Source organism: Mesoplodon bidens (assembly GCF_964165515.1).
Source record: "Mesoplodon bidens genome assembly, chromosome: 11".
Taxonomy (NCBI): domain Eukaryota; kingdom Metazoa; phylum Chordata; class Mammalia; order Artiodactyla; family Ziphiidae; genus Mesoplodon; species Mesoplodon bidens.
In genome coordinates this window covers 1,820,879-1,836,952 of record NC_138167.1, presented here as the reverse complement: position 1 = coordinate 1,836,952, position 16,074 = coordinate 1,820,879, and the positions used below count along the sequence as shown (strand labels likewise).

The window sequence follows — 16,074 nt, the reverse complement described above, 5'->3', positions numbered from 1 at the left end:
GCTGTGGGGTTTCATTTTCAGCACACGTCTTTTTCGTGATCTCATTAGCTCTGATTTGACTTGTGTGCAATTTATAACTGGATTCCTATTTCCAGGACCTTTTTTTTTAACAGCAGTTCTGACCTGAACTAAGATGCTGCAGACAGGCAAGATATATTTTCTGAAGACCATGGTAAGGATATGAAAATCAGAAGATGAATCTATGCCCAAAGCTGTGCAGCTCAGGTGAGGTGGAGGGAGGTCGGGGAAAGCCGCCTGCTCGTCTTCCAGAGGTGCGGCGGTGGCCTAGGGGCACAGCTTCCCACAGATGGGCCTGTGCTCCAACAAACTCAAGACTGGGTACAAGGCCCAGCCCAAAATGCCCTTAAAAAGTAAAACTGCGCACACATTAGTTGGGGGAAAGGATTATGAAACATCTAAACACTTAAAAGAATTTATGTTAAGGTGGGTGATAATCGCACATCCGAAATAGCTAAACAGTTGCTTATGTCATGCAGATTTTTGTGGTTTTCCAGTACATATAAACGTTTACACTATAGCCTGTTATGTCTGGAATAGCATTATATCTAAAACAATATATACCCTTTTTTTAAGAATATATTTTAAAATATTTATTTATTTACTTGGCTGCACCGGGTCTTAGTGGTGGCATGCGGGATCTAGTTCCCTGGCCATGGATCGAACCCGGGACCCCTGCCTTGGGAGTGTGGAGTCTTAACCACTGGACCACCAGGGAAGTCCCTAAAACAATATATACTTTAAAATGCTGTTGGGAAAATGCTCAACACAGGGTTGCCAAAAACCTTCAATTTGTTAAAAAAAAAAAAAAAAAAAATGCAAAGTGCAATAAAAAGAGGTATGCCTGTTATTTTGTTACAAAGTAGGATTTTATTTTGCTTTCTTAAAATGCCTTTTCTTTGGTCTTAGATTATTTCCTTATTAGGAAAAAATCGAAGTAGTTTCATGATGAGCCTGTAAATGACAGATTGTTGTAGATGAGTGGCAGCGAAAGGGGTCAGAGGTCACACAGAGTGACAAAGCGCAGGCCGCTGTCGAGGTTGGTGCGTGGGGAAGGTGGCCACTGTGATTCCTAGAATTTCTACCTTTATTAACATAAAAGCTTAGGAATAAATAGTGAAGAGCCAAAGAAAAGGTGTTTGTTTGTTTAATCTCCGCAGGGCTTCCCAACCTGCCCAGCTTGATCTGCGTCAGGTTCCAATAGTGAAATCCTCTGGCGAAGTTGAGCATGAAGCAAGGTAAATCCCCGGAGGTAAAGCTCATTCCCTAGGAATGATGAGTCATTTCATGACCAAGAAGCAGTTTTTGAAAGTCCCTGTGTGACAGAATCCAGTGAGGTGAACGGAGCCTTGCTCAAGATGGATCCAATTTCCTTTTCTTCGTGTCCTGGTTCTTCCTATATGAATCACAGTCTCCTATGGAAGAGAAGATTGTTCACATACAGCTGCCATGATTTAAAAATAAGGAATAAACTGACAGCTAATAACTTTTGAATCGTATTAGTTAACTGTCCTACTTTAAACTAAAGGCCAAGAATGAAAATTGTTATGAGGGGGACAGGTCCCACTGTTAACACTAGACCAAGCTGCAGTAGAGATCATGACAGGCCTGCTTTTAAGAGGAAAGCTCTTAATGCAGCCATGCTTCAGCGTCCCACTACTATCAGCTAGAAAGAGCTGCACCTCAGGTCAGGACCCCAAGGAAGACTTGCGACTCTTAATCCAGTTACACTCCATTTTCTTAGACTGCTACTGGTCTGGCATGAGTCCCCTCCAACTTCTTAAAACGGAATGTCATTCTTTCTTTACGATTCATAGAATTATACCCAGGTTCTCCCTTCCATTTCTGTTCCTAAAACACTTTGCTACCTGTTACGTGTTGGTTAAGGTTGTAAGTTTGAAGGTGCCAGGGTCCAGATTTTGCCTGTGGATTCTGGTGGCAAAGGCTCTGTGGGGTCCTGTTCCAGGTCTCCATCTCGTTCTGCAGGACGGAGGCGGCAGGGGTCTGTGGCGGTTCTGGTTTAGACAAGGGCTTGACCACACTGTCCCCTGCATCTAGAGCCATGTACCACATTTCAAGACTGTCTGCAAGGACAGGGGTCACAAGCAAATGCAGCATCAACAAACGAGGTGCTGGAAAAATAACAGGTCGTGAGAAATGCCGTATCATGAGCGCTCTATACGATGGCGTTGGGGATTTCTCTTTCCCCGACCCATGAAAGTACACCAAAGCTTCTCTCGGGTCCAGACAGCGGAGGAGCTGCATATGTGCTATCAGTCAGCACTTTCTACAAAACCAATGGAAATGAAGATATTTTATATGCCTGTTTTGAAATGTATTTGTGACCACGGAAAGTATACAGCACAGTAACTTACAGGCACTTGATAGGTATTTACTGATTAGGACTGAAGTCATTCCTTTAGCCCTCCTGACCTGGAAACACGTCTGTCTGGGTGAGCGGCTCTGAAGCAGCAGTTCCAGCAGGTGGCACCGGTGGCAGCGCTGCTGCAAGAGAAAGGACAAAACCACGTAACCAAGCTGGGCCAGGGGCGGCCTTGGAAGTGTGTGCAAAGCTGCCTGGGGTTACACTCGTCGGCACGGCCAGCAGTAGAACTCGGGACCCTGCATCCTGGTCCTACCTACAGATCTATATAAAATAGGACTGACGATACTATATTCTTTCTTCTCATCAAACTGCGAAAAAAACCTGAGAAGTTTGTTTCTTCTTTAGCAGCAGAAACAGAAGAGTTATTGTAAGCCGTCTTGTCCAATTTTTACTATTTGAAGCTATATAACCCTTGTTCAAACAAAATCTTAAGCAGAAATGAATATGTAAAACCAAGATGATGACTGTGTGATTCGGGATGGGGGAAGTCCTGGAGATGACTCCTCCTCCACCCCTGATCCCCAGAGCTTCTGCAATGGTTTGGAAGCTAAAGACCTAGAAGAATAATTCTTATTAAGAGCATCCCCAGCACAGTAAGTTTTTTGGGTTTTTTTTCCCCTACATTAACCTCAGCCTGCCAGTAGTGCTGAGGGGAATTATAAAGAACTAAACATGAAGCAAGTCCTCTGAACCTTCTTTGTAATTTTTAGGGAGAAGCTGGGCAAAAATCCACTTGGTCTTTCTTTGTTTCTAGTCTCTGAGAAAGACTCCAAGAAAATCTGTATCTACTACTCCCACTGAACCTGGACTCTGAAATAAAAAGTTCAGGGATAAAGAATTGCCAGAAACTCATTCTCTTCAAACCCAACTTTGCTTTATGTTCAGAGACAGCTCAGGGGCTTCCCTGGGGGCGCAGTGGTTAAGAATCCACCTGCCAGTGGAAGGGACACGGGTTCAAGCCCGGTCCAGGAAGATCCCACATGCCGCGAAGCAACAATGCCCGTGCACCACAACTACTGAGACTGCACTCTAGAGCCCGCAAGCCACAACTACTGAGCCCACATGCCACAACTACTAGAGCCCGTGCTCTGCAACAAGAGAAGCCACTGCAATGAGCCCGCACACTGCAACGAAGAGTAGCCCCCGCTCGCCACAGCTACAGAAAGCCCCCGTGCACAGCAACAAAGACCCAACGCAGCCAAAAGTTTAAAAAAAAATTAATTATAAAAAAAAAAAAAAAAGGCTCTGTCCCCTGAGACATCTAGTTCCAGGTTATGTCAGGGCCCGCCTCCTTCCCCCAAAAGACCAGTGTCTTCCTTCAGTCACGGGGCAACGCAAGGCAGGACGTGACGGTTTGAGCCCGTAGCCGCCTCTGCTGTGTGCAGACCCGATCTGCTGCAGAGTCGGGGGAGCAGGGTCGCCCCTAGAGCCCGTGCTCTGTCCTCTCACCAGGACCCTGCTTCTCGGCGGGTGGGCCAGACGGGGGTTCCTGCTGCTGTTTCTCCATCTGCTCCCGGAACCGCTGCTGCAGCTGTCTTTGCCGGAGCTTCCGCTGGTACGTGGCATCGCTCTCTGTGGCGGCGGAGGTCGGGCTTCTGCATCAGGAGAGCAACAGGGAGGTGAGTTCCTGAGTTAACTGGTGAGCAGCAACACACAGTTCCCAAGGGAGCACACGGGCCAGCCTGTGTGCTGGCTCTGAAGTGAAGGCAGGAGTGGGAGGCGGGGGGAGACACCTGGGAAGGAGCAGGGGTGGGGAGGGCACGTGGCCTGCACCCGGAGCTGCTGTCCTCATCCCCTGCATCACAACGTGGTGGCTTGGTATGCAAGGGGACGTCACCTCCTGTGGTTTGGGGGGTCCCAGAGTCAGGTTCTGTCGGCAGCTGCTATATCTGGCTTGTTCCACAGATGGTTCAAAGTCTTGTCTCTTCGCTTTAGTTAAGTCCACTTCAAGAGGCGGCTAATGAGGGAAAAAGGGAGAAAACTTCTTCCAACTGCTCTTCCCCCTCCCTCAAGGATCTGGATACCTGAAAAATGGCATTTCACGATCCTCTATCCACCATTCCTTCTAGGTCCTAAGGAGCTGGGACAAGGGATCCATCAGTTCAAGTCATTTTAATTATAGGAGGAATAAAACAATTTCATTTTCCACCTATGCCATTATGTATTAATGAAGTTTTGATAAGAAGGAATCATACTTCAGTTTTTATTTAGGGCAAATGCTCTGTAAAATCTAATTTGAATCTTTTCTTGGCAACCGGATCTGATGCTGTCTACTTTTTTTTTAATGGAAATGATCACACATCATCACACTACAGAAACCCAGAGATTTTTCACTTGGGAGAGCTCCTCTCTCAATTAATAATATGATGCTGATAGAATAAAGGAATATGAGGGATTGAGATGACTACATTTTGGATACAGATAACATGAAAATGAAAATTATACTGTGAAATTTCGTACTGACATTGAGAAGTAAATAAGTTAAACAGGGCTTCCCTGGTGGCGCAGTGGTTGACAGTCCGCCTGCCGATGCAGGGGACACGGGTTCGTGCCCCGGTCAAGGAAGATCCCACATGCCGCGGAGCGGCTGGGCCCATGAGCCATGGCCGCTGAGCCTGCGCGTGCGGAGCCTGTGCTCCGCAACAGGAGAGGCCACAACAGTGAGAGGCCACAACAGTGAGAGACCCGTGTACTGCAAAAAAATAAAAATAAAAAAATAAACAGAAATGAGCTTATGCGGGGAGTTCCCTGGTGGCCTAGTGGTTAAGATTCTGGGCTTTCGTTGCCGTGGCCAGGTTCATTCAATCCCTGGCCAGGGAACTGAGATCATCCTGCAGGCCGCATGGTACTGCCAAAAAAGAAAGAAAGAAAAGAGAAATGAGTTTATGCTATGACATGGATGAACCTTGAGGACATTCTCCTCAGTCAAAGGGGCCAGTCACAAAAGGACAGGCAAGAGATGACTCCACTGACATGAGGCCCTTAGAGTAGCCAGACCAAAGAGACAAAGTAGATGGTGCCCAGGGCTGTGTGGAGAGGGGTGCTGGCGTCATGTTTAACGGGCCTAGAGTTTCAGTTAGAGAAGAGCTACAGAGATAGATGGCGGTGATGAGTATCCCACATTATAAATGTATTTAGTACCCCTGAACTGTACCCTTACAATGTCTAAGATGGTACATTGTGTTATGTATGTTTTACCACAGTAAAAGAAATTGGGGGAAAAAATGAGCACTGAAAAAATTTTAAAAGACTGATGATGCTAAGTGCTATTGAATGTATAGAATAATTGGAACTCATACACTGCCAGGTGGGAGTGTGAGTCAGTACAACCATACTGGAAAGTGGAAGAATCTACTAAAACTAGGCATATGCCCAGCCCTCTGAGCCGACCCAGCAGTTCCCAAGGTAAATGGGTGAGTGTGTGCAGCGAGAGGCGCACCCAAACGCTGACGGCCGCCCTGTATCCAACACAACCAAAGGCTATGAAAACCGCAAACGTCTGTCAAGTCAGTCTGGGGAAGTCAACTGTGGTAGAGACTCGTGCAACAGAGAAGATACAGCACTGGAAATGCTACTACATGCAGCTAAGAATGAATCCCACGCACGTGTGGAATGAAAGCCAGACACAAAACAGTTCAACTATTGGATCGCAAAAAGTACAGGACAGTCAACACTAACCTATGTTGTCAAAAGTGGTTTTCCTCGGTAATGATGAGAAGGGGAGGCCTCGGCAGCAACTGCAAGGGACACACAATTGAGACATTCTGGGACACGGGGATGCTCCACCGTGACTCAGGTGCCGGTTATGTGAGTGTGTCTGGTCTTAGAATTCATGAAGCTGAACATTTATGATGTGTGCATTGTCTGCATGTCTATATGTACTTTTAAATACTTCAGTCACTTTTTGTAAAGCATAAACTGTACAATCCCATTATATAAAGTTCAAAACCAGGAATAAATCTGAGACTAGAAGTCAGAACAGTAGTTACTTTTGAAAAGATAAAATCAAGGTAGTGAATGGGAGGGGGCAAAATGGGGCCCTGGAGTGCTGATAATATTCTGTTTCCCTGTCTGGTTTGTAAAAAATAGCTGTGTTCACTTCTAAAACTTCATCAGGCTGTGCCATTATGATGTATGCCGTTTTCTATATATATGTTGCACTTTGTTTAAAAATTCATTGAAAGAAAAAAGTGACAAAGAAATGGAGAGTGACGTCAGCACACGGCAGGCCAGAAGCTCCAAGTCTCTCTCACAGAGACGCCAAGCTGGCAGCAGTACACAGACCCGACACCTCTGTACGGACCCCAGTGGCCACGCGAGAGGCCACAGCACTCAGGCCGACACAAAACCAAGACAAGGTTCCAGCAAACGAGGGAGCCAAGTGCACGGCATTCTGCATGCCTGCCCGCCCACGGCCGTGCCCCTGCCCCTGTCTGGCACAGAGCAGTACAAGCAGAGGAAACCTCCCACACTGGGGCTCTTCCCTCTGGGTGGAAACAGAAGAGTGGACTGTGCATCTGAAGTTACCGGGGCTTGTCTGGAGGCTGCCCAAGGCACTGGTTTCTGTCTCACCTGACAAAATGCTGACAGAATCGGGAGCAGAGTTTGAAAGTCACTAAAAACAGGTGAGCGCCACAGCACATAAGAGCTGCAGTTCTGCAGTCGGATGCCAGAAGCAGCAGGAGACTAAAAGACCTGAGAGGTCCTAGAACCTCCAGCTGGGCTGACTGGCACAGATCTTCCCCTGCACAAAGCCAGTACAGAAAGACTGGGAGAGGTGGTGGTTTTTTCAAATGCCCAAATCTCAGCAAAAGATCACATATAAAGAAACAGACATGGCCCAATCAAAGGAACAAAATGAAACTCAAAAAACTCACCCTGAAGAAATGAAGAGCTATGAGCTGCCTGACAAAGAAACTAAAATAACTCAAGGATGCTCAATGAACTAGGAGATCACAGACAGACAGCTCGAAGAAATCAGGAAAATGATGATGTATATACAAAATGAGAGTATCAACAAAGAGAAATGAATTACTGGTGAAAAACTTCCAAAATCTGAGGAAAGAAAAGATGTATAAATTCAAGAAGCTCAAAGAACTACATCTAGGATGAGCCCAAAGAGAACAAGGCATATTGTAATCAAAATGTCAAAAGTCAAAGACAGTACGATGAACTATCAGAAAGAGAAATTAAGAAAACAATCCTATTTACAATTGCATCAAAAAGAAACACCTGGGAATAAATTTAACCAAAGAGATGAAAGACCTGTACTCAGAAAACTAGAAGACACTGAAAGAGGTGGATACAAATAAATGGAAAGATATTCCACACTCATGAATTGCAAGTCAATATTATGAAAATGTCTATACCCAAAGCAATCTACAAATTCAATGCAATCCGTATCAAAATTCCAAAGGCATTTTTTTCACACAAATAGAACAAACAATCCTAAAATTTGTATGGAACCACAAAAGACCCTGAATAACCAAAGCAATCCTGAGAAAGAAGAACAAAGCTGGAGGCATCACACCTCCTGATTTCAAACTACATTACAAAGCTCTAGTAATTAACAGAATGGTATTGGCACAAAAACAGACATAGATCAATGGAACAGAATAGAGAGCCCAGAAATAAACCCACACATACATGGTCAATTTATGACAAAGGAGCCAAAAATATACAATGGGGAAATGACAGTCTATTCAACAAAACTGTAAGAAACTGGAGAGTAGGGACTTCCCTGCTGGCGCAGTGGTTAAGAATCCACCTGCCAATGCAGAGGCACGGCTTCAAGCCCTGGTCCGGGAAGATCCCACATGCTGCAGAGCAACTAAGCCCATGCACCACAACTACTGAGCCTGCACCCTAGAGCCTGTGAGCCACAACGACTGAGCCCGCGTGCCACAACTACTAAAGCCCATGTGCCTAGAGCCCGTGCTCTGCAACAAGAGAAGCCACTGCAATGAGAAGCCTGCGCACTGCAACGAAGAGTAGCCCCCACTTGCTGCAACTAGAGACAGTCTTCGCAGCAACGAAGACCCAACACAGCCAAAAATAAATAAATTTATTAAAACAAAAACAAAAGAACTGGACAGTCACATGCAAAAGAATTAAACTGGACCACTTACACCATACACAAAAATTAACACTGGGTTAAAGACCTGAAACCATAAAACTCCTAGAAGAAAACATAGGCACAGTAAGCTCCTTGACATTGGTCTTTTTTTATTTTTTATTTTTTGCGGTACGCGGGCCTCTCACTGTTGTGGCCTCTCCCGTTGCAGAGCACAGGCTCTGGACGCGCAGGCTCAGTGGCCATGGCTCACGGGCCCAGCTGCTCCGCGGCACAGGGGATCTTCCCGGACCGGGGCACGAACCCGTGTCCCCTGCATCGGCAGGCAGACTCTCAACCACTGCGCCACCAGGGAAGCCCAACACTGGTCTTGATGGTAATTTTTTTGTATTTGACACCAAAAAGCAAAGACAACAAAAGCAAAAATAAACAAGTGGGACTATATCAAACTAAAAAGCTTCTGACAGCAAAGGAAACAATTAACAAAGTGAAAAGGCAACCTACTGAATGGGATAAGAAGTTTTCAAATGATATAACTGATAAAGCATTAACATTCAAAACATATAAAGAACTCATACAACTCAGAAGCAAAAACAAAACAAAACAACAATCCAATTAAAAAATGGGCAGAAGATCTGAATAGATATTCTTTCAAAGAAGACATACAGATGCCCAACAGGTACATAAAAAGATACTCAACATCACTCACCTACAGGGAAATGAAAATCAAAACCACAATAAGATAGCACCTCACACCTGTCAGAATGGCTATTATCAAAAAGACAAGAGACAACAAGTGCTGGTGAGAATGTGGAGAAAAGGGAACCCTTGTGCACTGCTGGTGGGACTGTAAACTGGCATAACCACTATGGGAAAAACTATGGAAAACAGTTTCCTGAATAAATTAGAAACTAAAAATAATAATTATTATAATAATAAATTAGAAAATAGAACTACCATATGATGCAGCAATTTCACTTCTGGGTATTTATCCAAAGAAAAGACAAACAGTAACCCAAAAAGATATGCTCCCCCATTTTCACTGCAGCATTATAACAGCCAAGACATGGAAGCAACCTAAATGTCCACTGATAAAGAATGTAGTATATGTATCTACAACGGAACATTATTCAGGCATAAAGAAGAAAATTTTGCCACTTGCAACAACATGGATGGATCTTGAGGACAATTTGCTAAGTGAAATAATTGAGAGAGAAAAATAAATACCATATGATCTCACTTATATGTGGAATCTAAACAAACAAACAAACAAAAACTGAGCTCATAGATAAAGAGAACAGACTACTGGTTGCCAGGGTTGGGGGGTGGACAAAATGGGTGAAGGGAGTCAAAAGGTACAAACGTCCTGTTATTAAATAAATAAGCTCTGGGGATGTAATGTACAGCATGGTGACTATAGTCAATAACAATGTATTGTATAATTTGAATGTTGCTAAAAGAATAGATCTTAACAGTTCTCATCATAAAAAAAACTGCATCTATGTGTGGTGATGGAATGTTAACTAGACATTGTGGTGATCATCTTGCAATATATAAAAATACTGAATCATTATGTTGTACAATTGAAACTAATATACAGGCATACCTCAAAGATATTCCAGGTTTGGTTCCAGACCTCCACAATAAAGCAAATATAGAAATAAAGCAAGTCACACAATTTTTTGGTTTCTTAGTGCATATAACAGTTGTGTTTACAGTATACTGTAGTATGTTAAGTGCGCAACAGCATTATGTCAAAAAAAAGCAATGTACATACCTTAATCAAAAAATAATTTATTGCTAAAAAATGCCAACCATCACCTGACAATGCAGTTGCCACAAACCTTCAATTTGTAAAAAATGCAATTATCGGGCTTCCCTGGTGGCGCAGTGGTTGAGAGTCCGCCTGCCGATGCAGGGGACACGGGTTCGTGCCCCTATCCCGGAAGATCCCACATGCCGTGGAGCGGCTGGGCCCGCGAGCCATGGCCGCGGAGCCTGTGTGTCCAGAGCCTGTGCTCCGCAACGGGAGAGGCCACAGCAGTGAGAGGCCCGCGTACAGCAAAAAAAAAAAAAAAAAAAAAAAAAAAAATGCAATTATCTGTGAAGTGCAATAAAATGAAGCACTATAAAACAAGGTATGCCTATAATGTTGTATGTCAATTATATCTCAATTTTATTAAAAAAGTCAAAGACAGAGAAATCTTGAAGACAGCGAGAGAAAAGCAAATCATCACATACTGGAGTGCCTGCCTAAGATTATCAGATTCCTCAGCAGAACTCTTACAGGCCAAAATGGAGTGGGATGATATATTCAAAGAATAAAAAGAAAAAAAGAAAGAAAAAACTGCAAGAAAAAACTTAGCCAAGAATAGTGTATCCAACAAAAGTATCCTTCAAAAATGGAGAAACTAAGATTTTTTTCAAATAAACAAAAGCAGAGGGAGTTCATTACCACTAGACTTGCTCTACAACAAATGCTAAAGGGAGTCCTTTGAACTGAAACAAAAGGATGCTGGGCAGCAACATGAAAATAAAATGTTCTCCAGTAAAGGTAAATACACGGACAAAAACGGTAACCTGTATCGTTATAATTTTGGTACATGGAATTTAAATGAAAAAAACCATTAAAATTATATAATGAATACAGATATTAAATGTAAAAACCATTAAAACTTTTATAACTATCAATCTATGTTAGTGGACATACAATAATATGAAGATGTAATCTGTAACATCAATAACATAAAGTGGGGTTGTAAAGGACTAGAGTTTTTGTATGCAATTCAAGTTATCAGTTTAAAATAGAATGTTATAACTTTAAAATGTTTTATATAATTGCAATGGTAACCACGAAGAAAATATCTATAGGATATACACAAAAGTAAACAAGAAGGGAATCAAATCATGTTACTACCAAAATAATCAACACAACACAAAGGACAGCAGTAAGAGAGGAAAGAAGGGACAAAAAAAAAAGCTAAGCTACAGGACATACAGACAACGATTAACAAAATGACAATACTAAGCCCTTCCCTATCAATAATAAAGGTAAATGGATCAAACTCCCCAACCAAAAGCCATAGATTGGCTGGATGGATTCAAAAAACAAGATACAACTACATACTTCCTACATTAGACTCACTTCAGATCTAAAGACATAACACAGGCTGAAGGTGAAAGGATGGAAAAAGATATTCCATGTAAATGGCACCCAAAAGGGAGCAGGGGAGGCTATACTAATATAAGAAAAAATAGACTTTAAGTCAAAAACTGTTACAAGAGACAAAAGAGGACATTCTATAATAATAAAAGGGTCAATTAACTGTGAAGCTATAACAACTATAAATACTTATATACCAAACATCAGAGCTCCTAAATATGTAAAGCAAACTTTGACAGATTTGAAGGGAGAAATACACAGCAAGACAATAATAGTAGAAGACTTCAGTACCCTGCTTTCAGTAACAGATAGAACCAAACAGAAGGTCAATAAGAAAACAGAAGATTTGAAAACTACAGACCATATGGACCTAAGACATATAGAGAATATTCCACCCAACAACAGCACAATATACATTCTCCTCAAGTACAAATGGAATATTCTCCAGGAGAGACCACACGTTAGGCTACAAAACAAGTCTTAAATTGAAGAAGACAGAAATTATACAAAAAATATCTTTGCTGATCACAACGGAATGAAACTGGAAATCAATGGCAGAGGGAAAAATGGAAAATTCACAAACGTGGAAATTAGTACTTTCTTAAGACAACCAATGGGTCAAATAAATCACAAGGGAAATTAGAAAATATCTTGAGACAAATGAAAATGAAAACACAGCATACCAAAACTTACATATGCAGCAAAAACAGTACTAACAGGGAAGTTTCTAGCTGACACAAGCTAGGAGAAGATAGGAAATAAAGCATAGGGCAGGGCTTCCCTGGTGGCGCAGTGGTTGAGAGTCCACCTGCCGATGCAGGGGACATGGGTTCGTGCCCCGGTCCGGGAAGATCCCACATGCCGCGGAGCGGCTAGGCCCACGTGCCATGGCCGCTGAGCCTGCGCTTCCGGAGCCTGTGCTCCGCAACGGGAGAGGCCACAACAGTGAGAGGCCCACATACCGCAAAAAAAAAAAAAGATGATGAGAATACTATGAACAGCTGTACACCAACAAATCAGATAGCCTAGAAGAAATGGATACATTCCTAAAACACACAACCTACCAAGACTGAATCATGAAGAAACAGAAATAGACCAGTAACTAGTAGAAGAGTGTTTTAGTAAACAAAAACCTAATAACAACAACAAAAAAAGCCCAGGACTAAATGGCTTCACTGGAAAATTCTACCAAACATTTAAAGAATTAACACCAACCGTCAAACCCTTCCAAAAAACTGAAAAGGAGGGAACACCTCCAAGTTCATTCTATGAGGCCAGCGTTATTCTGATACCAAAGCCAGGCAAAAACACTATAAGAGGAGGGTGGAAAAAAAGACACTACAAGAAAACTATAGACCAATATCCCTGATGAATATTGATGCAAAAATCCTCAGTGAAATACCAGCTCACCAAATTTAACAGCACATTAAAAGTATTATACACCATGACCAAGAGAGGTTTATTCTTGAAATGCAAAGATGGTTCGACATACACAAATCAATCAATGTGATCCATAACAAAACCACCTGTTCATCTAAATTGATGCAAAAAAAATGTCTGACAAGATTCAATATTTATTTCATGATAAAAACATTCAACAAATTAGGAACAGAAAGAAACAACCTCAACATAATAAAGGCCATATATGAAAAGCCTACAGTTAACATCATACTCAATGGTGAAGACTGAAAGCTTTTCCTGGAAGATCAGGAACAAGGCAAGGATGCCCACTCTCACTACTTCTTAACATATTGGAAGTCCTAGCCAGAGCAATTAGGCAAGGAAAAAAAAGGAATCCAAATTGGAAAGGAAGAAGTAAAGTTATCTCTGGTTGCAGATTACTTGATCTTCTATGTAGAAAACCCTAAAGACTCGACAAAAAAACCCTGTTAGAATTAATAAACAAATTCAGCAAAGTTTCAGGATACAAAATCCACATAAATAACAGTTGTGTCTCTATACACTAATAATGAACAATCAAAATTAAGACAACAATTCCATTTACAATAGCATGAAAAAGAATAAAATACTTAGGAATAAACCTAACCAAGGTGAAAGACTTGTACACTGAAAACTATGAAACATTGCTGAAAGAAATTAAAGAAGGCACAAATAGATGGAAAGACTTCCCATGTTCATGAACTGGAAGACTTAATATTGTTAAGATATGCATACTACCAAAGTGGTCTACAGATTCAGTGTAATCCCTATCAAAATTCCAATGGCATTTTTTGCATAAATAAAAAAATTCATCTTAAAATTTATAAAGAATCTCAAGGGACTTCAAATAGCAAAAATAATTTTGAAAAAAAAAAAGGAACAAAATTGGAGGACCTCCTGGTTTCCAAACATATTACAAAGCTTCAGTAATCAAAACAGTATGATACTGCCATAAAGGCAGGTGTGTAGGTCAATGTAATAATACAGAAAGCCCAGAGATAAATCCTCATGTATGACCAAATGATCTTTAGCAAGCATGCCAAGACTACACAATGGGGAAAGGAGTCTCTTCAACAAATGACATTGGAAAAACTGAATATCCACATGCAAAAGAACGAAGTTAGACCTGTATCTTACATCATATACAAAAATAAATTCAAGATAGATTAAATACCTAAATATAAGACCCAAAACTATAAAACTCAAAGAAGAAAACACAGGGGAAGAAAAACTTCATGACATTGAATTTGGCAATGATTTCTTGGATATGACACCAAAATGCAACAAAAAAAGCAAAAATATACAAATGGAGCTATATCAAACTTAAAAGGCAAGCTATGGAATGGGAAAAAACTTTGCAATCATATCTCTCATAAGGAGTTAATAGCCAGAATATATAAAGAACTCCTACAACTTGACAACAAAAAAATCAAATAGCCCAATTAAAAAATGGGCAAAGAACCTGAGTAGACATTTCTCCAAAGATGATACACAAATGGGCAATAAGCACATGAAAAGATGTTCAACATCACTAATCATCAGAGAAATTCAAATCACACCCATTAGGATAGCTACTATCAAAAAAGCAGAAAACAACACATGTTGGCAAGGATGTGGAGAAATCAGAACCCTTGTGCACTGTTGGCTGAGTTGCAAAATAGTGCAGCCATCATAGAAAACAGTATGGAAGTTCCTCAAAAAAATTTAAAAAAACCCACCATACGATCCAGCAACCCGACTGCTGGATATATATCCAAAATAACTGAAAACAGAGTCCTCAAGAGGTATTTGCACATCTATGGTCATTACAGCAGTATTCACAACAGCCAAGAGATGGAAGCAACCCAAATATCCATTGATGGATGAAGGGATAGAGAAAATGTGATATATACATACAATGGAATATTACTCAGCCTTAGAAAGGAAGGAAATTCTGACACCTGCTACAACATAGATGAACCTTGAGGACATTATCCTAAGTAACACAGCCAGTCACAGAAAGACATAAATTGTATGACTGCACTTATATGAGGTATTTAAAATAGTCAAATTCATAGAAACAGAAAGTAGAATGGTGGTTGCCAGGGGCTGAAGGAAGGGGTAAAGGGGAGTTTATGGGTGCAGAGGTTTCCATGTTGTAAGTTCTGGAGATGTGTTTCACTACTGAACTGTACACTTAAAAATGGTTAAAACGGTAATTTTCATGTTATGTGTTTTTTACCACAATGTTTTAAAAAAAGAAAAAACTACAATATCCCTCATAAATATGGCAGAAATCCTTAACAAAATATTAGCAAAGTGAGTCCAATAATATGTAAAAAGGATCTAGAAAAAGGAAAGAAATGGAGTTTTTTTGTTTTCTGGGTTTTTTTGCGGTACGTGGGCCTCTCACTGTCGTGGCCTCTCCCGTTGCAGAGCACAGGCTCCGGACGTGCAGGCTCAGCGGCCGTGGCTCACGGGCCCAGCCGCTCCGCGGCATGTGGGATCTTCCCGGACCAGGGCACAAACCCGTGTCCCCTGCATCGGCAGGCGGACTCTCAACCACTGCGCCACCAGGGAAGCCCCAAGAAATGGAGTTTTGACAGCTGCCAATTGACACACACCTCTCTTAGGGGCAGCACAAGAAAAAGAACCCCTCAAGTACCAGAGAGGGAAGGCTGCCCAGGGTGGTGGCACTGCAGGGACCCAAAGAACCACAGGCGAAGCAGCCACACTCTACCAGGCAACAGGAATGCTCCAGAGCCTGACTGGCCCAGGCATGCTAAACTCCAGACCCCATTCTCCGAAGGCAAATGCACAGATCACATGACACGCAAGTACAGAAACAAGGGAGAGCTAAACCTTAAAGACACCCGAGCTAAGGAAGAGCAGGAAGGTTGAACGGGTGAGGCTCTGAGTGTTTGTAAGAAATGGCAGTGGTGCTGCAAGGGATCTGTGCTCCTTCTGCCTCACAGACCACTGCCAAGCACGGTTCTCTCTACATAAGAGACAAGT

At 42.1% G+C, this 16,074-nt stretch overlaps 1 protein-coding gene across 20 annotated transcripts in view; it reads right to left on the bottom strand.

Moving 5' to 3' along the window:
- Positions 1-1,149: 1,149 nt before the first annotated feature.
- Positions 1,150-16,074, bottom strand: part of RAD52 (RAD52 homolog, DNA repair protein) — a 59,406-nt gene continuing 44,481 nt past the window's right edge. For 15 of the 20 annotated variants that reach the window (XM_081249347.1, XM_081249346.1, XM_081249334.1 and 12 more), the window contains 5 exons: positions 4,138-4,361; positions 3,854-3,999; positions 2,452-2,523; positions 1,887-2,102; positions 1,150-1,433 (listed from right to left, as the gene is read on the bottom strand). In XM_081249347.1, coding sequence (XP_081105473.1) covers positions 1,372-1,433; positions 1,887-2,102; positions 2,452-2,523; positions 3,854-3,999; positions 4,138-4,361 — 720 coding nt within the window. In that variant the 3' untranslated portion in view covers positions 1,150-1,371. Of the gene's footprint in view, positions 1,434-1,886; positions 2,103-2,451; positions 2,524-3,853; positions 4,000-4,137; positions 4,362-16,074 lie in introns of those variants that run through there. The other 5 variants (XM_081249342.1, XM_081249341.1, XM_081249340.1 and 2 more) reach the window with 5 other exon arrangements.